The sequence below is a fragment of the Sus scrofa genome, chromosome 1, assembly GCF_000003025.6.
Source record: "Sus scrofa isolate TJ Tabasco breed Duroc chromosome 1, Sscrofa11.1, whole genome shotgun sequence".
Taxonomy (NCBI): Eukaryota; Metazoa; Chordata; class Mammalia; order Artiodactyla; family Suidae; genus Sus; species Sus scrofa.
Window position 1 is genome coordinate 245,401,678 of NC_010443.5, and position 27,427 is coordinate 245,429,104.

Here is a 27,427-nt window from a genome sequence, read left to right on the forward strand (position 1 = left end):
ACTAGACCTTAATTTATTTGAGATAAAGAGTAAATTTAAGAAAATCATTAGAAGCTTTAATTTCCCCATTTGCAAAATGAGTAGCTATAACTCTTCAAGGACCTGTCCATCTGTAGAAGTTACTGATTTTACGTGAGTCAGCTTCAGTGATAGGATGTCACAATTCTAAAAATGTTGAGAATATCTTATCTCCAGTTTCCATATTAGTTTGCTGGCAGATACGTTGCCAAAATCTTTTTGGTACTGTCAAGTAAAATAACTGTTCTGGAATAGAGAGCAAGAATAACACAAAGTAAAACAAGAAATTTCACAACAGCCATCGTCAGGAACTTGGGGGCAATTTGACTTGCTGTGGCTTGAAATTTTAAAAGAAAAGGGGAAAATGCAGTCGGTTTTTTTCATTTGCTTTCTGTTTCTTCTTTCAACAAGCACATTCTTTTCCCCCAAAGATTTTTCCCTAAAAAGAAAACACGTTGCACAGTTTGACCTGTAATTTAATTCACAATTAAGCTTCCAGTGAGAATGTATCTTCATCACAAATCTGCTATAAATCCCCCAATGTTCTATTATATTCCCTTATCCTCTTAAACAGCATGACCCCAGTTTTATTTTCCCTAGACATGAAATGCTAAATTATAACTTATTTATGAGTATCATGAATAAAACTAATTTTCTTGCCATTTGCAGAGAAATTCTCACCAGGTTATTACACTCCTAGATCCCATTAACTAATAAAAAACATACAAAATAAAAATTACTCCAAATTAGTCTTCCAAGCAGAATTGTTGGCAACATTTCTTTGAAAAGAAGATGCCACCAATCATCTCTATTAAGAGTGTTTCCTCCTGCTGCCCCTGCTCAACACTTCTGCCTATGCTAAATCCAATCTACTTTTTATGAATATTCACAAATCTACCTTTTAGCCTGTTATAGCATTTATTCCTAGTGGAACACTGCTTCTTCTCTAAGAATTTATCCCCTGTGAGGAGTGTTTAAAATGCTTCAGATTTTGTTCTTGACGTAAACCTGGCTGCCCACTAGAAGTCCAAGTTTCACTGAGAATGTCCAGGCATCTGGCGAAATAGGTCAGCCAGAGTTTCAATAAATTGAATCGAGGGCTTCAGTAGTCACATGGAAAGGACAATTATTTGAGGCTCTAAGACTGATAGCTTCTCCTAGGGAAGAATAAGATTGTTGTAAAAAGCTATGCTTTATAATCAATAAAACAATAACTGATGTCCACTGCAATATAAGTTCCATAAGGCAGGAATTTTTGTTGTACTGTTCATCGACATTGTAAGCACTCATGTGTTAGTTGATGGACTTTAGTTCCAATGTAGTTCTATGAACAATGTCTAGTTTCATGATCTAGCTTCTTTATAATAATAAAGGAATTGTTGAGGAATATGAACTATCTTAGAGAATGTATATGAGCATTTTTTTTCTGAGCTGTTATCAAGAAAAAATTGGGAGAGGAGACCTACAAATGGCAGAAAGACTTGGAGACATGGTTTTCCTTGCCCACTGACAAAGGGCATAAAGAGAACCAGATTTGGAGTTCCCGTCGTGGCAGTGGTTAACGAATCCAACTAGGAACCATGAAGTTGCGGGTTCGATCCCTGGCCTTGCTCAGTGGGTTAATGATCCGGCATTGCCATGAGCTGTGGTGTAGGTTGCAGACGCGGCTCAGATCCCACTTTGCTGTGATTCTGATGTAGGCCACCAGCTACAGCTCCGATTAGACCCCTAGCCTGGGAACCTCCATATGCTGCTAGAGTGGCCCTAGAAAAGGCAAAAAGACAAAAGAAAAAAAAAAAAAGAGAGAGAGAGAACCAGATTTGGATTGCTGAAACCCTATTTGAACTCTACTTTGAATGCTGGTATTTTTGAGGGGAAAAAATAACCTTAAACTCTTACAAATATACTGATGTTAACACCATCCTGATCTGTAGTCCCTTGGGAACCAAGGGGAAAGACCCACCCTTATGAGGGGGAGCGGAATTTGAAGAGAATGGAGTCTAGGAAGGGTGGAGACTGAAAGGGAATAAACAGAAGGATTCCTCATGTGCTACCCACCCCAAATACAGTAGAGGTGGGATGGAAGTCAGTGTTTAGAGATGCTGCGCAAATGGGAAAAGGAAGAGAGACAGTAATCAAGATAATTCCCGAGTTTCTATGCATATTAATGATTGATGAAGTATTCAGATAATTATCTAGGAATTTAAATAAGGGTAAAAATAACAACTATAAAATGACCACAGACACTCACTTGAAAAATCTAAAAATCAGAGAATGAATCTGGTTTAGAAAGAACGACTGACTTTATAATCTTCTTATGTTCATGTAGTTTTTCCTCCATTCAATAAACATTTATGGAGGATAACTCTCTGTCAATAACTGGGCTAGATGCTAGGTTTACAGACATGGGTTAGGCAAGACCACCATCTTAAAGGTTCTCATGGTTGGGAGAGATAAATAACGAATAAATACAATAACATGTAACATGAGTCTGTACGCGCAATAAAGGAGTGAGAAGGAGGGGTGGTAATTATATCTGGGCAGCAACTAAGGAAGTGGTTGTATTTGAATTGTGTTCTTTTACCCTGAAACTGCAGCTATTCCAGCACAGTAAGACCTTGTTTTTTATTTTACAGGTCAAAAGAGCAGGACAGGGGAAAGTACACAGTGCTGAGAGCTCCCTAAAGCCAAAAGCTGGAATGTTCATTCCATGGCAGGTTCCTCGTACTTATGGATGTCACAGTGGTTGCTGATGGTATTATATAAACAGAACACTGTTAGCTGGTATAAGAAAAAGTTCACTGTTAGAACAACGAAATAATGACCACCATTAACTTGCTGAACCTTGAAATATTGAATAGTTTGTGGATTATACCGTGCATTTCAATATTCAGCATACTCTCGGTTTTTTTCTTTTAAAATCTATACTTCCCTTTACCTTAGTCAGTAAGCAGCAAATGAATCCACTAAATTTATTCATACTCAACCAATATTTATTGTCTGCTATGTGCCTGGTCCTGAGGCATGTCACAAAGGTAAGTCACAATCGGAACAGAGGTCAGAAGAAACGTCTGAAAAGTCTGGATAATGGTTAAGGGATTACAGAAGAGGTTGCAAGTAATTCTTATAGAAATGGATAAGTTGGGGGTTTGAAGTATAAGTAGAAATACACATTGGAGGAGATAAGAAGAGGAGATAAGCATTTCAAGTTCAGCATGCACAAAGATACTAAGATGTAGAAGAGAACATCAAATTTTCAGGAATAACAAAGAAAGTTAAGATGGCACATAAAATGCTCCATAATCTGGCTTCTGTGCGTCTCCTACACTAAATATTGCTACTTCTTGCCTCATGCATTATGTTTGTCTTCTATGCCTTGCATGTGCAATCTTCTCTGTTTATAATGCCTTTCACTCTTCTTCAGGTTAATGTCTTCATACGTGTCATCTCTGTTCAACAATGGACTCCTGGGGGACATGCCCATGTCTTATTCATCTTTGTATCCCAGAACCTCGCAAAATTCTTAGAATAAGGTAGCATTCTATAAATGATTATTGAATTCATTTATTCATTCATCTATCCATTGAAAAAGTATTGGCTTTTTTTTGGTCATTGACTGGTGCTTGGTTTACAATAGTGAACAATAAATGACATGGTAATCTAAGGAAGGAGCTGCAGGAGATGAGCCTAGAAAAGTAGACTGAGGGAGTTCGCACCGGTGGCTCAGCAGGTTTTGAACCCTTCTGGTATCCATGAGGATGAGGGTTTGATCCCTGGCCTCACTCTTGAGTTAAGGATCTGGTGTTTCAATAAGCTGCAACCTAGGTTGCAGACATGGCTTGGATCTTTCAAATTGAAATTTGAAGAGCAGGCACTAACAGGCAGACCTCCAACATTTTATACTTGACTATAGGGCTTAGGAGCCAGGGCCTGGGTTCTACTGCACAGGCCCTAGCCTTTGAACTTCAGTGACCCAGAGGAACTAGGCCCTCAGGTAAAAACTGGAGCCTTAAACATCTGCCCGTCACTGGGATTGGAAAAACTCCACCTACAAGTCTGGGAAGAGGCAAGGAATTTTTTAATTTGCCTGGAGCTCTGGGTATGGGGATAAAACAAAAGGTACTTGTGAGAAATCAAAACCCCAGACCCGCAAAAGATATAAATTTACAATATCTGTATAATTCAGGAATCAAAAACTGAGAAATAATCATTTACAAATGTTCCCAGATCTGTAAAAGCCAAAGAACCCTGGCAGTAACAAATGCATAAGTACTCTGAAGGGACCTTTTCACAACTCAGGGCATAACATACTCCCCATCCTAGAATGGCACCACAGGAGGAAATAAATCACTATGAGTGAGAGTCTGCGACTGTTGTAAACAGTAGAGCTAGGAACTCAAAAGCTAGATTTAATAAAACTACCCGAAAGAGAAGATTAAAAAAGAGATAGTTAGCTTCATAAAGGAGGCAAAAATAATAGAAATCATGATGAAAGAATAGGCGGATTTCACAAGGAACCAAAGAGAATATGTAATACTGAATACAATATTATCATTGAAATGAAGAAAATGTATCTAATCAGATTCCATGAGTGAATATAATCACCTCTTTTTCTATTCCCCACTTTAAATTATGCTCGGCTGTATTTCTTCCCATATTTATCAAACAGGTTATACTTGGTGTATTCAAAATGTGCTGCTACTCTGTACAATTTTGCAATATGAACTTTAGTTCATCCTCTTGAACCCACAATTAATCTCTCAACAAAATGAATCAACCTTTCTTATTTCTGCAGTGAAAAGTACTTTCATTTTTTTCTTGCCTTAAGTTTCCGGGAGAGAGGATTCACAACTGCTAGACAACTGCTGTTGGACCCCAAATTAGAAAAGTGCACCCAGGGAAAGGAGGTCCCACCAAATGCCCTGGAATAGTAGAAGACTAAATCTTTTTCCTAGGCCCCATTTTATGGCTTTATCAATGTCCTTGCTGGTGCTGCTGCTTCTACATGAGGACTAAGACTGCAGTGTTGAAGCTTTCAAAGCTTTTGATCCATGGTGAAGAAATAAGAACAGTACTCTGTTTATGCAATATCTACCTTATATCTTTACTTCCAGCTCTTACCTCTCTGTATTAGAGAGGTTTTAGTGGCTTTGTACCTTGGCGTTCTCCAGTTCCCTGTGGTAATCTCAGGGGCAGAATTTTAAGTCAGCCATGAGTGAGTTCCTCAACTCCATCTATCCTAACTGAAATTCCTTAGTGCTTCTGACATGCTCTAAGACTAAAACCAAGACTTAGTGCTTCTGCCATGCCATAGACCTATAATGTGAGAGAAAGAATATATATATATATGACTGGGTCACTTTGCTGTACAGTAGAAATTGACATAACACTGTAAACCAGCTATAATGGAAAAAATAAAAATCATAAAATAGATAAAGCAATTTTCATTCTAATAAATATTTTTAGTGGGAGTAGTTAGTTGTGTCTATTTTTACTAACTACCCAGAAGTCATTATCCAGCAAAAGTATATTTGCATACATTTTTTTCAAACATTTGACTTAGCTAATATCAGCTTGTTATTTACTAAAATAGTGCAAAGACAAATAATGTCTTTTTTTTTTTTTTTTAATAGCTGCACCTACAGAATATGGAAGTTCCCAGGCCAGGGATTGAGTCAGAGCTATAGCTATGATCTATGCTGCAGCTGCAGCACTGACCCTTTACCCACTTCACTGAGCCAAGGATGGAACTCAAGCTGCTGCAGATGGTTTCTTAACCCACTGCACCACAGTGAGAATGCCAACGCCTCTTTTAACCCTCTACATTTTCATGCCACCCCAAAGAACTGTTTATTTCACAACTTGATAAAATCCACATTACAGTTTGTTGGCAAATTAAAATTCTTTACTCACAAAGTGATGAGATGAAGGGGACATAGTTGAAAAGAAATATAAGAATGAACAGAATCAATACAAGTGAAGAGCTATGGAGTGGAGGGGGTGCAGGGACAGCAAAGGTAACTGCTTAACTAAATGTTAGGCTTATAATGATTGACTTACAGCAGGTCGTGGTATAAGAGTAAATAAACGAATTCTTTTATAAAAAATTGCATTGAGTATAGTTGACTTACAAAGTTGCATTAGTTTCAGGTGTAGAGCAAAGTAAATCAGTTTTACATATATCCATTTCTCTTGGGGTTATCTTCCCGTGTAAGTTATTGCACAGTATTGAGATTTCTCTGAGCTACACAGTAAGTCCTTGTTATTTATCTATTTTATTTTGCTTTGTAGGGCACCTGTGGCATATGGAAGTTCCAAGGCTAGGGGTCATATCCCAGCTGGAGCTGCTGGCCTATACCACATCCATAGCAACACAGGATCCAAGTCGTGTCTGTGACCTACACCACAGCTCATGGCAATACTGGATCGTTAACCCACTGAATGAGGCCAGGGATCAAACCTGCTTACTCATGGATACCAGTCAGGTTTGTCACCAATGAACCACTATGGGAACTCCTACTTATCTATTTTATATATAATAGCGTACATATGTCAAATTTATTACCCCCCCTGCCACGTTTCCCCTTTGGTAACCACAAGATGGGTTTTAAAATCTTTGAGTCTGTTTCTGTTTTTTAAGTTCTTGTGTATCATTTTTTTAAATCAGATTCCACATAAAAGTGATCTCATATGATATTTGCCTTTCTCTGTCTAACCTTTTCATGTAGTATGACAATTTCCAGGTCCATCCATGTTGCTGCAAATGGCATTATCTGTTCATTCACAGCCGAGTAATATTCCATTGTACATGTATACCACATCTTCCTTATCCAACCCTCCATTGATGGGCATTTAAAATTCTTTATTCACAAAATGATGAAATGAAGGGAGTGCAGTTGAAAAGAAATATAAAATTGAATAGTGTCAATACAAGTGAAGAGCTGTGGAGTATAGGGGATACAGGAATTACAGTAAATAAAGATAACTGCTTAACTAAATGATGTTAGGCCGTAATGATTGACTTACAGAGGGGGTTGTATGAGAGTATATAAATTCTTTCTTATATAAACAAAAATTCCATAAAACCTATTTTACTCTCATAATTACACAAAGAATTTCGAAACATTGGCCTATTCTTGGTAAATCTTGGTAGTTCAACTGGTGTCAAATACTGCAAAGCCAGTCTGGGAGGAGGAAAGCAACTTTAAATCAACCGCCTAAAATAGCAATACTGACCTCACCATCTTTTTATACACCACCTGGGGATAGAACCACAGTGCACTATGAAGCTAAGCCCTTCTTGACTCATAAGAGTCAACATGCTCAACTGTGAGTAAAGTGGCCAGTCTTTTTTTTTTTTTAATAACAATACACACTAATGAATATAAGAGCTGTTATTACTAGTACCAGAATCTGTACATGGAGAGAACTAAATATACTATTTAAGAGAATGCTCTCTGGAATAAGACTGGAAAGAAATCCCAGCTTCTCCACTTACTTGGATTAAGTTGCTTAACCTCTCTGCGACTCACCCAAATTCTCAACTATAAAATGAGAACAATTTCACAGATTTCGTAGGGTTCCTACAAAAACTTTAAAAAGCTCTTGGAAACTTGGCGTGGCACACAACGCTCAATAAACATTAGCTGCCAAATGTCTCTCCCCTCACCCCCCACGGCCCTAATTCTCTGAAATATTAGTTCTGCCACGGCTTATCATACAGCTTTACAGTGAAAGGAGGGGAACTTCTATTCGTCCAGCATCTACTATCAGCCCCACTCAATTGCTCCCTTGGGCTCTACACAGCTCCAGCAGCTAGTCTTACTGTCCCTCCCCAACAGGAAACTTGACCCAAAAAAGTGCGCCAGTGTCCACTGCCAGCGAGGGGCGGAGCCAGAACGCAACCCACAGTCCTCAGTTCGTTCAGCACCTCCCCAGCCCCAGCAAGGAGCAGCCTCCATTTTTGACGAATCTGAGCCACCCCAGGGTGATGCTTCTAAAGCAGAAAGAGGACACCGGTAAGAAGCCACGCTGCCTCCCTCGCTCTGAAGCGAAAGGAGTCAGCCCAAGCGAGTGCAACTAGGTCGGCGGGAAGGCGGGGCTTCCAGAAGTCGGCCGGCAGCCAGACCGGGGCCTCAGGGGAGGCGGGGCCGGCAAGAGCGAGGCCCCGAGGCTGAGATGAGGGTCTGCCCGAGGTGTGCCGGACGCGGGTCTTAACATACGCCACCAGTTCCTTTACTCCTCAGGCCGGAGCCTTCGCTTTCCGGAAGCCACCACCGTCACGATATTCTTTTCTATCTCTCTGTCACTTTCTTTGATAGAAGGGAAAAAATGGAATCTTTAAGTCAGGCATCTCCAAGGCACCAGCCAATGAAATAGGCAGTGGAGATGGGGTCTTTTGCTCGCGCCGAAATTCAAAGGCATAAATAGTTCCGGCCCCGGCGCTGAGCGCGGGAGGGTGTTGTAGCCGCTGTGATGGGGTTTCCTTCTTAGCGCCCGAATTTGGGCAAAGCTGATGTGCTCTCCTCCCTGGTGACCAGGAAGAACTTTGGGGACGCCTCAAGCCCAGGCAGCCTGACGCAGCGGTGAGGCAGTTGCGTGGGTCGGCCGGTTGGGCCTATCCTGGCATTCCTGGCAGGGGATGGGGAGTCGGTGGCTGGGGAGCTGACTAGTAAGAGATTTCAGACTGAAATTAGTCCTAATGGGTTCTTGGTAGAATGGCTAGTTCTTATCTAGCCTTGGAATAGGGCGAGGCAGTGTTGACAGAAATGCCTGGTGAGACGAGGGAACAGCCTCGGGGGCGGGGGAGGGGGGAGGCATAAGCTCTTCATCTGGGATATAATAAATATTTACTAACCACCCACCAACCCCGCGACCTCTAGTCAGATACTATTCTGACTTACAAAGTGGACGTAGGGGAAGATGCTAATAATGGGAGATTACATTATGATAGGTTGAATAGACTAATAATTTAGTATCAGCTTTAAGTGCAATGGAGGAAAAAAAAAAAAGCTGAGCGAGGGGATGGGTAGAGGTGCTCTTTTATATAGAGAGAAGTAAGGAAGGATTCTTCTTGGGTGATGGTGAGCAGAGAGGTGAATGTTGTAAAGTAGCATGAGCTATGCTAGTATCCGGGAGAAGTGCATTATGGGCAAAGGGAATGAGATGTGAAATAAGCAGTAGTCTATGTTATGTGTATGATAACGGTGGAGAACCATGGAAAAGTAAGTAGTTAACTTCCAGGTTGAATTAATGGTTTAATTAACTTCCAAGTAGGGACTAGCTTCTGTATAATTTGAAGTTAGAAAAGGATCTATCGGAGGAAGTAAATTGGCAAATAAATAGCGCTTTTATTTCTGTTGAGCTGTCATTCTTATGTTTTAGGCCTTTACATTTATTATGATTCCAGTTTTACATTCCACTTAAGTGTTTATTTCTGTTTTGTACAGAACTGCATTGTGGCGTGTTTGGTTTCTAGCAGCGATTTACCTTTCCAAGTCAGTAGTGAAAATGCACATTAAGTCAATCATTCTTGAGGGATTCAAGTCCTATGCACAGAGGACTGAAGTCAATGGTTTTGACCCCCTCTTCAATGCTATCACTGGTTTAAACGGTAGTGGGAAATCCAACATTTTGGACTCCATCTGCTTTTTGCTGGGCATCTCCAATTTGTCTCAGGTAAAGTATAAACTTTCTGATTTATGTGAATTTAAGTTTGAGGAACCTTAAGGGAATCCTCATTGCACTTGGAGACTATTGCCAATATTTTCTTCATTTGCAGTTTTATGTGACTTAGCTTAGACCGCACCAGAGTTTTTTAAATTAGGTGTTATTACTCCATATTGTAGATGAGAAAATAGAAACTTAGAGGATTCTGAGTTCATCCCCGTAAGATGTTTGAAAGAACACTAAAACTCAGGTATTTTTCTACCAGAGCTGTAGCTCTGCCCCCTCATTATTGTGTGTGTGTGTGTGTGTGTGTACTAATGAGATCGGATGAGTAGTAAAATTCTTACACACTGTCTTTCCTTAAATCTTGCATATAAACTTCTGTTAGAAAACAATTTAGTTCAGGGTTGGAAAAATTTCTGTGAAGAAAGGACCCATTTCAGATTGTTGCCCATTTTCTTTGCTTTGTCTACAGATGTCTGTCCTTGGCTGCTTAATGAATACTACATGGGTAGTTTTCCAATAGCAAAAAAAAAAAAAAAAAAATTTGAGTGCTATGTTGTGCAATATGGGTTTTTGTAATTTATAAATTATCCTTTGTTTTAGGTTCGGGCTTCTAATTTACAAGATTTAGTTTACAAAAATGGACAGGCTGGTATTACCAAAGCCTCAGTGTCAATCACCTTTGATAATTCTGACAAAAAGCAAAGTCCTTTAGGATTTGAGGTTCATGATGAAATTACAGTAACAAGGCAGGTGAGTGGCTACTAAATATTTGGTTATCTAAAAACTTGTATGTCTGGTATGTTTTTTGGCAATATGACTACTGGAGAGGAAAAAGTTTATGAGCAGAATTGATGCACCAAATACCTACCAGATTCTTTAAGACTATCTTCCCTATGTTAAAATTTTGATCATGCAAATTCTGCCATTTCCTAAAAGGATTGAAAGGGATCTGAAAGCCATCAGTACAAGCTCTCACCCAAGCTTAAATCTTGAGCCACACTTGAGTCTTCTCTGACTATGCTGGAATACCTGTATACTTGGGATCTTCCCAGGTAACCCATTCTGTTTTGGGAAAGAAGGTTATTCCTATAAATTGAGCTTAAGTGCTGTCTTCAAGTTTTATATATTAAATCCTAGTTTTTTGGAGAACACTGAGAGCAAATCTGATTAGGCCATATTTCAGTGTTCTGTAAGTCTGTTTTCTAAGCTAAATCTCTCAGGTCTTTTGATTGATATTTAGTTTTGGCTCCAGTTTTTTTGTATCTTTTTTCTTTTTTTCTTTTAATGCTTGGCACCACAAATTGCATGTACCAGAATTGATCTAGCTAGGACAGGATTAGACAGAATTTCACTTCTTTCATTTTAGGTACTCTACTTCTTTTTTTTCCTAATATGATGCTGGAGAGTTCATGATACGTTATGAATTCATATCTGATTTCCTTAAAACCTCTCTATATTTGTTTATGCGTGCTGTTACTTAGCCATGTATTCCATTGCTGTATCTAAGCAGGTTTTTGAAACCCGTGGAGGACTTTACATTTGTCCCTTAAAATCTTTTTTCTTATTATGTCCATATTTTCAGTTTTTCAAAATTTTATTTTTAAAAATTCTGTTAATTTCCATTTACTCATTACTTTAGCACTATATAACTTAGAGGTTCCTCTCTCTTTTAATGAAAGCCTCTGGTTGGTTGGGGAAAAAGAAAAAAAGGATTGACCAGATTGGAACAGAATCCTGTTTTCTATCATTAAGCATCTATCAAATAATCACCCTTTAAGGATTTTTCAATAAGTCTGGTACTAGTCTACCTGAAATTCCTGTCCTCGTGCAATCCATATGCCTGTATCTTCACCAGAATTTTGTTATAAAAACTTTCTAAAAATTACTTATGGGTATATTAGGACTGTTGCTTAAATATATTAATACATGATCTACCAGGCAAATAATCCTATCAGGAAAAGAAATTAATATTTAATATTTATTAAGCACTTGATGTGTGCTGGGCATTCTTGAATGCATGGGGAAATAGAGATAAAAGAATGAGAAACAGATCTTATCTTTAAGGACCTCAAAATATCATGGGTGAGACAATCATACCAAAAGATGACAATGCACATGGTGTAGAGTGAACAGCTGGTTTCTGGTATAAGTTGTTCTTATTAAACCCATGCTGAAGTTCCATGACTATTCTTTTTCTTTCATGTATTCACAAGTCATGTCTTATTAATCCCATTTAGAGTCTTGACAAGAATTGGTATTAAACTTTTGTTTTTAGTATTGACTTAAAGATTTAGTGTCTGACCTTTGGAAATCAAAAAGTAAAGGAAGAAGGGTTAGTCTCTGAGTATTATAGAAAGAAGGTGATCTGAGCTAGAAAATATGTTCTGCTTATACTTGGAAACATAAAGCTGCAGGGGAACTTAAAGACTTAGTCGTCCACTGCAGGGAAGATTAGGAGCTTTTGCTTTTTTCATAACTAGTTAGCAAAAGTCTCTGGATTAGAAGCCAATTGTCCTAACTCAGTGTCATAATCTTTTTGATCATGTCACACTTTCTCCACTATTTACCCTGGATTGCTTTTGTTTACTGTTAGATTGACAAAACAAACAAATGAAAGATAATGTACTTCAGGAATTTATCATCTTAGCTCAAAATGTGTGTGTTCATTTGTATCTTTTAAAACTCTTTCCTTTTTAGGTGGTTATTGGTGGCAGAAATAAATATTTAATCAATGGAGTAAATGCAAATAATACCAGAGTACAGGATCTCTTCTGTTCTGTTGGCCTTAACGTTAACAACCCTCACTTTCTCATCATGCAGGTATTTTGTTTTTGGTCTTTATATGTCTTTCATAATAGTTTTGACATTTTTTTTTAACTTAATGGAAGAAATACTTCTGTTTGGATTTTTTATTTTTTATTTACTATTAAGCTAGTGTTTGGGCACTTTTTAAGAAATGTAGGTTAGTTATTTGTGCTTACGTGTTCCAGTATATTGTATGAATTTGAATTTTGAAGATTGTCTGGAAATAATTTTCTTTAACTTGGAGGGCTCTTGTTCTAAAAAATCAAGAGGTGTTCAATAATTATGCTATTATGTATTTATATACTTACCTGTTTTAGAATTGGAGACTTCTGCATCGTTCATATTAACTGTCTCAGAAAATTGGTCTTGAGTTAAATTTGCATCATTTAATAATTTACCTAATTTGTAAATTACATAATTTTTGTATCACAACTCTAGAATTGTAAGCTATCTCTGATCTCAAATCTAATAAAAGAAACATCTTTTCATATAGGTGGAAGAAATAATTCCTGAAAGATCGGTATATTAGGATACCGCATCTTCAGTGCAGATAAACATGTATGCCTTTACATTACTCTTTTTGTAATTCTTTGTTACTGTAGTAAGTTTGCCATTTTATTTTTAGGGCCGAATTACAAAGGTGTTGAATATGAAACCTCCAGAGGTAAGAGTACTTTTTAAGGACAATAAAAATAGTATTTATAGGTATTGTCTTAATCTTCCAGGCAATTAATTTTTAACTTAATTTCTTCCATATTGAAATTCTTGGAAACATTTAAGAAAAATTAGTAAAGAAAATAGTCTTGTTTTGTTTTTTAATATTTACCACTGTGTCCCAGTTTTTAAGTTATATAGCATAAACCTTCTGAGCCTTAGTTTCTTCATCCATAAATTGGAGTCAGTAATCCTTACCTCAAGGATTATTGTGAGGATTAAATGGGAATCCTTAAAAGAAGGAGGAGAAAAGTCCTAAGACCTTGTTAACCATATTTTAAAAAAATTATTCTTTTAATCGAGTTGTAGCTTCAGGGTGTAAAATAATGATTTTTTATATATATTGATATATGTATATATCACAAAATGACCATCTTAAGTCTAGTCAGCATTCATCACACAGTTAAATTTTTTTTTGAAAGATGAGAACTTGTAAGATTTACTCTCAGCAATTTTCAGATATGCAGTACAGAATTATTAACAATAGGTCACCATGTAATACATTACATCTCTGGGAATTTTTATTTTATAACTGAAAGTTTGTAGCTTTTAACAAACTGTACTCATCTTGCCCACTATCTATCCCCCACCTTTGGCAACCACCAATCTGCTCTGTGTATCTGTTAGTTGAGTTGTTTTTTTTTTTTTTTTTTTTAGGAATTCACATATAAGTGAGATTATACTATATTTGACTTTCACTGTCTGACTTATTTCACTTAGCGTAATGCCCCAGAGGTCCTATTCATGCTGTTACAAATGGCAGGAGTTTTTTTTTTTTGGTATGGCTAAATAATATCCCTTTTAATTTATAGATATAAATATAACATATTTATCTGTGCATCTGTCAAGGGACACTTAGGTTGTTTCTATGTCTTGACTATTAAAAATAATGCTGCAGTGAACATGGGAGTGCAAATATCTTTTCAAGTTAGTGTCTTTGGTTCCTTCAGATAAATACCTAGATGTAGAATGGTTGGATCATATGGTAGTTCTATTTTTTTTCTTTTTTTTTGGTGTCAGATCCACTGGCCTACACCACAGCCACAGCAATGCAAGATCTAAGCTGTGTCTGCGACCTATACCACAGCTCACAGCAACACCAGATCCTTAACCTACTAAGAGAGGCCAGGGATCAAACCTGCATCCTCATGGATACTAGTCAGATTGATATCCACTGAGACATTGGGGGATGCCCTAGTAGTTCTATTTTTAATTTTTTGAGCAGCTTCCATGCTGTTTCCCATAATGGCTGCACCAATTTACAATCTCACCAATAGTGCACAAGGGTTCCCTTTTCTTCACATATTCACCGAAACTTATTTCTTATATTTTTGATAATAGCCATTCTAACAGTTGATATCTCATTGTCATTTTGATTTGTACTTGCCTGATGATTAGTGATATTAAGCATCTAATCATGTACTTATTGCCCATTTGTATGTCTTCTATGGGAAGATGTCATACTGCACATTTTTTTCATAGGGTTTTTTCCTATTGAGTTGTATGAGTTCTTTGTGTGTTTGGGTATTAACCCCTTATATATATGATTTACAGATACTTTTTCACATTCAGTAGGTTGCCTTTTCATTTTGTTAACAATTTTCTTTGCTGTGCAGAAGCTTTTTATTTTGATGTAGTCTCATTGTTTATTTTTGGTTTTGGTGTCAGATCCAAAGAATTCATCACCAAGACAGATGTCAAAGACCTTACCTTTTTAAATTTCTTCTAGGAGTTTTATATGCCCAATACCATATTAAAAGAATTTTTGACTAGAAAAAGTAGCCTTTCTCAACTGATGTTCATGTCGGAGTTAAACCTACAGAAAAAGATCTGAGTGAAATTAATTCATTCCATACAGTGGATTACTCAGGACATTAAGACTTAATTTTCTCTTGGAGCTCCCTTGAGAAGAGTTGGTGTGAAAGAATGAACATTTTAAACAAGAGCAAAGGCTCTTTTGGTATTTTTTCCTATGGAATAAAACTAAGAAGATGACTGATAATCAGTAACACTAGTCTGGTTTGACCATTGTTCATGCTTATTTTCCAAATACATAGAATTAAAATGGTTTTCAGAGAAATAATCCTCCTGGGAGAGGGACTGATGGTGAATAGAAGCTTCTGAAAAAGGAATGCTAGCAAAATTGTCCTTATAAAATTAATTATAATAATAATACTACTTCCTTTTCTTACAGTACTTCTCACATGAACTATTTTGTTTACTTCTCAACAGTGTTATAAGATAGTATCAGGACTCTGCAGATGAAAAAACTGGGGCACAGAGAATAAGTTCCTTGCCCAAGCATGTGCCACAGTTCAAATGCAAATATTAGACCATGCTTCATCCATGTATGCACAAAATGGCTGAAGTCTTATTTACAACAATTCTAAGTAGAGATTTGTAAAATGAAAGATGAATATTGTTAGCCTTAATTTTAAGTCTTGTATTTGAAGGAAAAGAGAAGGAAGGAATTACTGGCTTCAGTCTTAAAAGAGATGTACTCTGGAACCTCATGTAGCATAAAGTTTGATTTTAAAATTGGAGTGAAGGCCAGGAGTATGTCCTGAATGTTAGGGTTAATGGATAATATGTACATTTATATACTTAACTTTTATGGTCCATAATTTTGTTAAAATTCTTGGTGAGGTTAAGGCCCTAAATAATATCATTAATGTAAATTCCAATGAAACTCATTGTCTTGGATTCTTAAAACGTTAAAACAAGTATCTTTACAGATTTTGTCCATGATAGAAGAAGCAGCTGGAACTAGGATGTATGAATACAAAAAAATAGCTGCCCAGAAGACAATAGAGAAAAAGGAGGCTAAGCTAAAAGAAATTAAGACGGTAATTAAATTTATATAAAATATTTTTAGAGAAGAGTGTAATTTTGTATTTAGAATCTCTCTGCTGTAAAGAGGGAAATCCACCCTCCATCACCCTCAGTTCAATTTTCCTTAGTCTTCTATTCTATTTCTTTCTTTTAAATTTCTTTAATGGTACTTCACATACTAAAAAATATGATTTTCCTTTATTTTCCAGATTCTTGAAGAAGAAATTACTCCAACCATTCAAAAATTAAAAGAGGTATATACACTGTATATTTGAGGAAATCCAGCCAGAATATGTCTCAAAATTGGTGACGTATCCACGATCATATACATAGGGATGGAAAGTGTACCGCTTCTCAGGAGTTTTTCACAGGGATGAGTTAGAGTTGGTGGACTCCATACTCAGTCTTCTGCTTGTAGAGAACAGTGTACTTCATTTCTGTTAAGTCATAATGGTTTTGTACATTGCCCTTCATAATCTCAGAAGATGATGTGTCAGAATTTAGTTTTTTGTGGAAGAGAACTCTCCATTTTCCTGGATAGTTGGAATTGAGTGGAATAGCATTTCTTAAAGATAGGCATTCTTGTAAATCAACTATACTTCAAAAATTTTAAAAAACTTTTGAAAGATATGGCACTCTTAGTAAAAAGAGTGAATAACCTCTAGAATAAGGGGTGCTACTGCTACAGTTACCACTGTCCAGGCAGTTGGTAAGTGAAAGGTACTGGAACAGATAACTATGTTTTCTCTGTAGTCTTTGCAGCTTCTCACATCAAAATCAGTGTTCCAGTGAAAGAATGCATTTATAGTGCATTGTTTTAAAATTATACATTTAGGAATTTATTAAATGTTCACAAAAATTTGATATTTCTCAAAACTGTCTTCTGAATCCATATAGTAGCATAGATGTTATTGGAAAAACTGAAAAATTGTGGCTTTGAAGGTACTGCCTTTAGTATGTATGATTTATTGGAAAACGCTAGATTATGAGTTTAAACTTAGGTGTCATACCTTATTTTGCCAAATTCTTTCCAAATCTGACAATACGGAGAGGTCATTTAATCACTTTTAATTTGTTTCTTCATCTGCAAATTAGGGATTTTAATTGTTATTTTGTCTGCCCCAGTAGGTCCTATGAGAATTCAGTTTGATAATGTGTAACCAAATGTTTGTAGTTACATAAATGAATGTTTGGGTAGGCATCTTGGTAATATTACTACAAAATACATTTAATGGTGTATCGTTCATGGTTGTGCAGATTGTATTTATATAGATCTCTCAATACCTCCAGTCTGTGAACCTTTTGTCCGCATTTCTTTGTTAATCCCAACTGCCTGATTATATGTGAGAAGAAATAGCTACATAGGATTCACTTCAGATGGTATGCTTCCTTAAAAGCCAAAGTTCTAATATTATTTAAAGTTTCCTAAAATTTATAATCCGTGATCACTCAATCTAAGAAAGGACCTGCTATATCATGTAATGGGAAATTTTGTACATTTGGCTCAATTTTGATTCTTTCTAAATTTGTTTAGAAACATGAATTTTGAGTTATACTTTATTGGTGCTTTCTCTTTCAGGAAAGATCTTCCTATTTGGAGTACCAAAAAGTAATGAGAGAAATAGAACATTTGAGTCATTTATACATTGCTTATCAGTTTTTGCTGGCTGAAGATACCAAAGAACGCTCAGCTGAGGAGTTAAAAGAAATGCAAGATAAAATTCTAAAGCTTCAAGAAGAACTGTCTGAGAATGATAAAAAAATAAAAGCACTTAGTCATGAAATAGAAGAGTTGGAAAAAAGAAAAGATAAGGTCAGACATATATGTAAGAATAGATAATATACTCTGTGAAAAAAATACTAAATTATATACAATGTTTAGGATTTACTAGTATTGTCTTCTATAGTGATTATTAATCTTACAGTATGATAAAATAGCTTATGAAAAGTAAGTATATAGAAATTATATAAGAAAGTGATAATATGAACATATTTTAAGTACATGACTGAATTGGGTTATTTGATTATAGGAAACTGGAGGTATACTTCGATCTTTAGAAGACGCTCTTGCAGAAGCTCAGCGAATTAATACTAAATCTCAAAGTGCCTTTGATCTCAAGAAGAAGAATCTGGCAAGTGAAGAGAACAAACGCAAAGAGCTGGAAAAAAATATGGTTGAAGTAAGCAAATAAGCTTAATTTAATTCCAGTAATGTACATTTATCCATTCTGTTAATATTTATTGACTGTCTGCTGTGGATCAAGGATAGTTGTTTGGGCTGGGATAATAGCAATGGACAAAATGAGAATAATGGGCAAATGCCTTGTGCATCTTTATTCCAGTAAGGGAGACAATGATAAAATAAGAGAAATATATGGCATATAATATAGTGATAGCTATTGTGGAGAAAAAAAATAAAATATAGGGGAGAGGATGGTAGTTTGGGATTTTAAATTAGATCGCCATCAAAGGTCTCCTTTGATGTATTTCATTAAAGACCTGAAGGAGGTCAGAGAACCGAATAGATAAATTGGGAGGCTCTGGGGGAAGATGTTCCAGGCAGAAGAATAGCAATTGCCCCAAGTGCCCAAGGTATTGGAAAAGCAAGGAGTTAAGTGTGGTTTGTTATCACTAAGTAGTAGGAATGCAGAAAGGTAATGAGGTATAGGATCACATGTGATTTTACAAAATCTGCAAGGGACTTTGACCCTTATTCTGAGTGTCATGGGAAGATGCTGGAGCTGATTGAGTGGAAGAGTGACATTTTAATGTTTCAATGGGACTATTTTTGGTGTTTTGAGGATAAACTAAGGATGAAGGGAATTAGCAGAGTATCCAGGTGGTAGGTGGCAATCCAGGTCACAGTCTTTGGATAAATCCAGTAGAAGTGGGTATATTAGAGAAGTTGTGGAATTTTATGTATATTTTAATGGTAGGTCCAACAGATAGACCCAAAGATTGGTTTTGGAATGTGAAAGAAGGGACAGAAGGATAATTCCAGGTTTTAGTCTTTGACAATTTGAAATACAGTTACCATTAGTTGAGTGGAGAATAATAGGCTTGAGGTGCCAGTTAGACATCTAAGTAGAGATGTTGACTTCATAGTCAAATATATGAATATTGAATCCAGGTTAGAAATGTAGGAATTCCTGTTGTGGCACAGCAGAAATGAATCCGACTAGGAACCATGAGGTTGCAGGTTCATCCCTGGCCTTGCTCGGTCATTAAGGATCTGATGTTGCCCTGAGCTGTGGTATAGGTCACAGATGTGGCTCGGATCCCACATTGCTGTGGCTGTGGTATAGCCTGGCAGCTGTAACTTGGATTTGACCTCTAGCCTGGGAACCTCCATATGTTGTGGGTACAGCCCTAAAAAGCAAAAAAAAGAAAAAGAGAAAAAAAAAAAAAAGAAATGTAAAACAAAATACTGATGTTCACGTGTTCCAGGGCTATCACTCAGACTTAATTTGTATATACTCATTTCTTAGGTGATCCCATCCAGCCCTGTAGCCTTAAATACATCTATATGTTGCTGCCTTTCAAATCAATAATTAGCCTTGACTCCTTTTTTGACTTATAGCCTTATTTGTCTAGCTATTTAATTGACATTTTTATATGGATGACTTACAAAAAGTCTAAAGCTTAACACATCCGAAATAGAACTCTTAAATTTTCCCTGTCTACCCAGACTTGTCTGAGGTACTAAATTTTCCTATGTAAGTAAATGATATCATTCTTACCTTAGATATTGACCCCAGAACTTAGAGTCTTCTTTTTCCTCTTTTTCTCAAACTCTGTAATATCTGTCAACAAGTTCTGTTGGCTTTAAAAGTATCCAGGATTCAGGCACTTTTCATCACCTCCTTCACTGGAACTTGGTTCAGGCTGTCACCTCCCAGAAGGGATATGCCACCAGTATCTTTATTAATTGACCCGCTTTGAACTTGTTGTTCTATAGTCTCTTTACAGAAGCTAAAATTGGATCATATCACACTCGTGCTTAAAATTCTGCAGTGGTTTCCAAAGAGTCACATGTATAATTATATTCAAAGTCTTTACCATGGTCTCTAAAACCCTATATGATGTAACTCCTGGATCCTTTACTTCCTCACCATACTCCAACCACAGTTCCTCCAACTCCCAAGCATATTCCTCAGAGTTTGCCAAGCATACTGTACCCCTGGTATTAGCATAGTAACTGTTTTTGTTTCATTTAGGTTTGTGTTCAAAATGCCACCACAAAAAGCACTGCCCTCATCATTCTTAAAACAGTAGTCCTGTCATTTTTTGTCCCATTACCTCGCTTTAGTTTTCATTTACTATGTCTTTTACCTTAGAAATATAGCCACCCTGAGGATCCTAGGTCTTTAATGTCTAGAACATAGTATCTAATAAATACCCAATGAATTATGAAATAAGTGGGACAAAATTTCTGGTCACTTCTATGTAGACATTGTAACTAGATTTTTTTTTTCCTTTTTTGAATACTGGTACCAGTCCTACACAGCATTAGATATTTGATTAATGGAACTTAAAAGGTATTAAGTTTTAATAGTGCTGTTCCCACAATTATTTAATATTTTAACTTTATGGCCCTTAAGAGTTTATAAAAATATTTTCATATACATGCTCTTAATCCTAAAATCTCACTAAACTTGGGATAGGATGACTATTGTTTCAGTTTTATAGATTTAGAAACTGATTTTTAGTTTTGTCAAGTGGTTTGTTTAAATTTGCAATGGTATTTTAGCTCATTATCTTCCATATTTGACTGAAACATATGGAATGAAAATATTTCTATTAGAATAAGAGGTATATTTATCCTAAAAACTGAGAAAGGCTGAATTTCAAAATGGGAATGAAGTATTTAAAGTTATGATGGTTAAATTACCATGCTGAATTCAAATTGCTATGAAATTTGGTAACGTGAAGGTTTATATATATAAGAAAATGGATGGTTTTCTAATCTGAAACTCTTTCCAATCTGAAACTCTTTCTAAAGGATTCTAAAACGTTAGCAGCCAAGGAAAAAGAGGTTAAAAAGATAACAGATGGACTGAATGCTCTTCAAGAAGCAAGCAATAAAGATGCTGAAGCTTTGGCTGCCGCACAACAGCACTTCAATGCTGTTTCTGCTGGCCTGTCCAGTAATGAAGATGGAGCAGAAGCAACTCTTGCTGGTCAAATGATGGCCTGTAAAAATGATATAAGTAAAGCTCAGACAGAAGCCAAACAGGTAAATATAGACATTAAGCACTATGTGATTGCATTTTTTATAAGAAGCTCCTTCACATTATGCTTTGGCAGTTGTTATAAAATGTTGAAAATAATCAGGTCAATATCATGGAACACATTTACTACATTCTGCTACTCATTAGCACCAAAAATGATGAAATTCAAATATGTTGATTGCTAACTATTGACAGTGTTAGTTGAAGATGCTGTAAAACATAAGATCCTTTTATAGATTAATCGAAATTGTAAGTGCAATAAATGCTTTGTTCTGTTTCAGCATTGTATGGAGAGTGGGTTAGTCAATTTATTTTCATCTTTTTGCTGTTTTATTGACATTGTTTTAAGCTTTAACAGGAAAACAAAAATGTCCTCTCCGTTTCTATGTCTACCATACTTAATTCTTAAAACTTGAACCTTTGCAACATCCTCCTTGAAACTATCTCTACCTCCCATTTACCCCCATTCCAGTGTTTGGTTACCTTACTTTCATTTCATAATCTTCAACAGCTTTTTGATCTGTTATAATGGTCTTCAAATTTGTTTAAATAGTTGTGCAGCTTAGAAGTCCTATGAACACAAGACTTTTGATGGCAGAAGAATACACACACACGTACACTTTCTTTTCAATTTTTTTCCTTCTTTTTAGGTCTGCACCTGTAGCATATGGAAGTTCTGAGGCTGCAGCTGCCGGCCTACACCACAGCCACAGCAACTCAGGATCCAGGTGGTGTCTGTGACCTATATCCAGCTCACAGCAACCACTGAGTGGGGCCAGGGATTGAACCTGCATCCCCATGGATTCTAGTTCTGTTTGTTACCACTGAGCCACAATGGAAATCCCTCTTGTTCGTTTTTTAATGGAGGACTCGTCTTTAAAAATATATACAGATGTGTGTGTTGTGTCTGTATTAATCCTATTGAAGGTTTTCTATTATATACTTGCAACTTTTTCATTATAGATCATAGTTACAAAAATTTGTAAGATACTAATAGAAAAACTTTAAAGCCCTCATAGTTTTTTTCATATTTTATATTAGGAAACACACACCATTATTAAGTTTTAAAGGAAGGTTACACTCATCTAGATCTTAGAATACTAGTTCATGGTTTTGAGGAACAGTGCTCAATTATATAAACTAGCATTTAAATATGAGATGTTTAGCATTTAAATTTTCTGTCAGTTTAGCTTCCCTTTCTTATATAATTTTATTTCTCCTTGCTCAGCATGGCTTCACAATTATATAACACTCACAAATATACATAAATACAAATGTGTATATGTAAGATGTAAGTGGAAAAAAAGGGAAGGAAATGACTTCTAGTTTTCTATTTTATTTTTGGAGATAAGGTTTTTTTGTTGTTCTTGGGTTTTTTCTTTCTTTCTTTTCTTCTTTTTTCGCCTTGCTCATAGCATGCGCAAGTTCCTAAGCCAGGGATGGAATCTGTACCACAGCAATGACAATGCCAGATCTTTAATCTTAACCTGCTGTGTCACCAGGGAACTCCTGGCTTTTTAAATTAATTTAACCAGCTAATGGCAGTTCTTCTTTGCTATAATTTTTGAACTCTTTAATGTCATATTTTATAAATATTGTTACAAGTTATAATGACTTAAGCATATATTCATTTATATTCTGACTAGATTTTTAAGGAGAAAATAATCAGGAAATGAGAACACATTTTTAAGGCTAATGTCTCTTAAACCAATCTGAATCTGTGCCCATTTTATCACTAGCACTATCTGCCTCATATTAGTCTGTTATATTTTTCTATTATAGGCTCAAATGAAGTTGAAACATGCCCAGCAAGAATTAAAGACTAAACAAACCGAAGTTAAGAAGATGGATAGTGGCTACAGGAAAGATCAAGAAGCATTAGAAGCTGTGAAGAAACTTAAAGAAAAACTTGAAGCTGAAATGAAAAAGCTAAATTATGAAGGTTTGCCTTTAAAGATATGATGTTAAATCATTAGGAAGCAGTGATAGTTGATAGAAACTAACTTCAATAAAGGAAATAGCAAGTAGGAAAATTTCTTACCCCATTAATATTAATGGTGTTAGTGTAGGAAATGTTTCTTAGTCACAAAAATATCTAAGTATAAAACAGTCCTTTGGATTTTTTAAACTCAGTACTGAGAGTTTCCTACTTCAGTCATTCCGAAGTGCCGCTTGAAAACTTAAAAGTGTTATTTGTATATATCTGCATTAGTAGGTATCCAGTGCATTTGTTGTTTCTTGACATGAAAATGGTGTTATGTGTTGGAACTACTATCTGCTTTGACACTTGATAGAAATTTGAATGTTAAGCATGCTTTAATTTACCAGAAATTTGTATTTTGCTTTTAAAAATGCTTTGGAAATAGAGAGTACTAATCTTTTCCTTAAAACAGTAGAATATTGGAGTTTCCATTGTGGCACAACAGAAACGAATCCAACTAGTACCCATGAGGTTGCGGGTTCAGTCCCTTGGCTCGCTCACTGGGTTAGAGGATCTGGCACTGCCATGAGCTGTGGTGTAGGTCTTAGACGCAGCTCAGATCTCATGTTGCTGTGGCTGTGGAGGCTGGCAGCTGTAGCTCCAATTTGATCCCTAGTCTGGGAACCTCCATATGCTGCGGGTGCGGCCCTTAAAAGCACATACATACACACAAAACAACCAGAATATTTGAGTTTTTAAAACTTGGTTTCAATTTACTTATTGTCCAGAAAACAAAGAGGAAAGCCTTCTGGAAAAGCGCAGGCAGCTGTCTCGTGATATCAGTAGATTGAAAGAAACATATGAAGCTCTCTTGGCCAGATTTCCCAATCTTCGATTTGCCTATAGGTAAGAGATTTAGACCTTGAATTCTGACATAGTAATAACCAAGACATATTTTTGTATGAGAGTTATTCTAAGCTGCTTTTCCTTAATTGGTATTTTTTTCCTTAAACCTTTATTGAAATGTTTCAGATTTGTAGGCAGGGGACATTTTCGTGAATTTTAATGGCTACAGTGACACTAAAATTAAGACCAGAATGAGGGGAATTTAATCTCAGTCCAAAAGTTCCTTGAAAGTTACTATGCCCTTAATGTTACATAGCTATGTCAACATTTTATGGTGTGTTTATACTATATGTTTTTCATAGAGTACTTAGAGTAATAAATGAACATCAAAGTTATTTTTATTATGTTGAAAACATACATACTGAAAGATCTTTTGATTTTAAAACAATAGTCTTTTAACTGCAATAGCACAATGTGTAAAAAAGCAATATATATTTACACCTTAATTCTAAAAAGCTTTATTACTAAAAATAAATGCTAATAACCACCAGCTGAAAATGAAAGGGTGCTAAAAATCTTCAGTTTGTTAAAGACAATAAGAAAACCCCAGCAATATTTGAAACACAATAAAAGGTGTGCTTCTAGCTTTTGTTTTGTTATGTTAAAACTGTATTATTTTTGTGCTTTCAATTTAATGTGTTGCCAGAAAGAGCTCTTGACTGGTAAAATGTAACTTTTTCTATTTTCTTATCTAAGGTTAATTTTTGTCAACTTTTCTATTTTAGGGATCCAGAGAAGAACTGGAATAGAAATTGTGTGAAAGGACTTGTAGCTTCACTGATTAGTGTGAAAGATATTTCTGCAACCACAGCTTTAGAATTGGTGGCTGGGGACAGACTCTATAATGTTGTAGTCGACACGGAGGTAAATTGATTTTAATTTAAAAAACCTGTTATTGTGTTTAGCTTGAAAAATCATGTGCTCCTAAAAGAATTGCGTACTTTCTTGATGTTTTAGGTTTCTCCTAAAGTTGCTTATCTTTACAGGGTAAAACTGTAGAGTTAATGACTTTTTTATTATGTTATCAATTATATTTGATTTAACTCTATTCCAGAGGAAGTCTTAACTAATTCAGGACCCCAGAATGTGTATGATCAATCTTAGAATTTGATTGTTCAGGACAGTAGGCACTCAGCATTTATTTGGTTATGGGTTCCTAAATTTCTCCTCTTTCCATTTGAATGTTTTCTATTATTATTAATATTTTTTTTCTAATGCACAATGTTTTAGGTTACTGGAAAAAAGCTACTAGAAAAGGGAGAGTTGAAGCGTCGATATACTATAATTCCACTCAATAAAATTTCAGCCAGATGTATTGCTCCAGAAACTCTGAAAATTGCTCAGACTCTTGTAAGTCTTTCTTACATGTTTTATTTGCATCTTTTTTTTTTTTTTTTTAACTATGGGACATTAATTTTGTCCTTTGAAGTAAATTGGGATTTCAGTCATATGTCAAACCACACAATTTTATTGTTACATGCTTTAAAAAGTTAAGATATCAAAAAGAATAAATTGGCTTTTGTGACATAGGATAGAAAAAGAATAGAAATGTTGGAATACTAAAATTCCCTTTGATATTTTAAAGTTGTAGTATTAGAACATCTTTCAACCCTAAGTCATGTGACTAATGGGTAGTATTAAATATTAAATTTTTGATTTCTGAAGAGTTAAATTATAGAGATTATAGATAAATGCCAGAATTCAGTTTTTTTCATGCCAGGCATGCTTAAACTGTTCACAGCAACAATCATTATGGAAGGTATCCATCAGTCTTGCAGAGATGCTTTTCTATTAGATTCTTATAGATTGCCTTCCAACCTATGAACATGCAGAGCAGGTGACCAGGATACCTTGTTAGCTGCTGAGGTAGATCTAAAGTGGTATGATTACTAGTAGACGGGTGAGAATAAACAAATACATTTAAAAGGCTATTATGGTTTTATAATATTTGGTAAAAACATGAAGCTAGTCATTATGTTCAGCAGTGATATCAGTTATTGAGCAGGTACTCCAAATTCATGAGTTGAAGAGGCAGCTAAAAATGAATGTGTAATTAAGATACTAAATGGATAGTCAGTATTTTGAAGTTTAGAAGCCTTCGATGAAAATTATTTCAAAATATGGTAGTATTGATATGTATCCCATCAAGAGAAGGAAGATGAGTTCCCGTCATGGTGCAGTGGTTAACGAATCCGACTAGGAACCATGAGGTTGCGGGTTTGATCCCTGGCCTTGTTCAGTGGGTTAAGGATCCGGTGTTGCCGTGAGCTGTGGTGTAGGTTGCAGATGTGGCTCAGATCCCGCGTTGCTGTGGCTCTGGTGTAGGCTGGTGGCTACAGCTCCGATTAGACCCCTGACCTGGGAACCTCCATATGCCATGGGAGCGGCCCTAGCAAAGGCAAAAAGACGAAAAAAAAAAAAGAAAGAGAAGGAAGATGAGCAATTGAAAGATAAAGGTGGTATTATTGGTTAGTATTTTCTTTGCTTTGGAAAATCACCTTAGAGTCTGTAATGCTTTGGAAGTTATTTTAGCCTGAGGTCAAGTTCCAGTGTTAGAAGTAAATTGAGATTTTAAGTAACAACAAAAATGCTTCTTCTTGGTAACTGCTGTGTCAGGACACTGTTGAACATATGTTATATAGAGCTGTTTTCATTGTGATTTCTGTTGCTACTAAAGCTCCATAAGGGATGTTGAGTTGTTCTAAAAATATGGGCAGAGGTAGACATTATAAACAATGTTGAGAATAGAATGTTGGACCAAAGTAAAGGAATGAGGAACTTTTTTAAATTAGTTTTTTTACTCAGTTATTAGTTGCTTTATTTCTGTAACTGGAGTTAGTTGCCTAAGCATGTTTAATTCGAATGAAAAAGTATTCATTTTGAAACAACCAAATCAATAATTGAAACATATTTTTATAATTGTGTTGATCCAACAGTTGCTGTACTTTAATTAAGAGAATATGTTCCGGAGTTCCCGTCGTGGCGCAGTGGTTAACGAATCCAACTAGGAACCATGAGGTTGCGGGTTCGGTTCCTGCCCTTGCTCAGTGGGTTAACGATCCGGCGTTGCCGTGAGCTGTGGTGTAGGTTGCAGACGCGGCTCGGATCCTGCGTTGCTGTGGCTCTGGTGTAGGCTGGTGGCTATGGCTCTGATTAGACCCCTAGCCTGGGAACCTCCATATGCCGCAGGAGCGGCCCAAGAAATAGCAAAAAGACAAAAAAAAAAAAAAAAAAGAGAGTATGTTCCAATAGTCCATTTTGGATTTAGATACTTGGTAGTGGCTTTGGCGTGAGTGAAACTCTCATAATGACTGATATTCTAAAT

The 27,427-nt window shown here is 36.1% G+C and overlaps 1 protein-coding gene across 3 annotated transcripts in view; it reads left to right on the forward strand.

The window, feature by feature from the left end:
* The window catches only part of SMC2 (structural maintenance of chromosomes 2), a 49,474-nt gene continuing 29,928 nt past the window's right edge, over window positions 7,882–27,427 (forward strand). Inside the window, exons 1-14 of one of the 3 annotated variants that reach the window (XM_021066949.1) lie at window positions 7,882–8,036; window positions 9,468–9,696; window positions 10,294–10,443; window positions 12,391–12,513; window positions 13,124–13,162; window positions 15,948–16,058; window positions 16,254–16,298; window positions 17,624–17,857; window positions 18,075–18,224; window positions 21,047–21,280; window positions 23,058–23,217; window positions 23,985–24,102; window positions 24,828–24,966; window positions 25,333–25,452. In XM_021066949.1, the coding sequence (XP_020922608.1) occupies window positions 9,529–9,696; window positions 10,294–10,443; window positions 12,391–12,513; window positions 13,124–13,162; window positions 15,948–16,058; window positions 16,254–16,298; window positions 17,624–17,857; window positions 18,075–18,224; window positions 21,047–21,280; window positions 23,058–23,217; window positions 23,985–24,102; window positions 24,828–24,966; window positions 25,333–25,452 (1,791 nt within the window). In that variant the 5' untranslated portion in view covers window positions 7,882–8,036; window positions 9,468–9,528. Of the gene's footprint in view, window positions 8,037–8,220; window positions 8,604–9,467; window positions 9,697–10,293; window positions 10,444–12,390; window positions 12,514–13,123; window positions 13,163–15,947; window positions 16,059–16,253; window positions 16,299–17,623; window positions 17,858–18,074; window positions 18,225–21,046; window positions 21,281–23,057; window positions 23,218–23,984; window positions 24,103–24,827; window positions 24,967–25,332; window positions 25,453–27,427 lie in introns of those variants that run through there. The other 2 variants (XM_021066940.1, XM_021066959.1) reach the window with 2 other exon arrangements.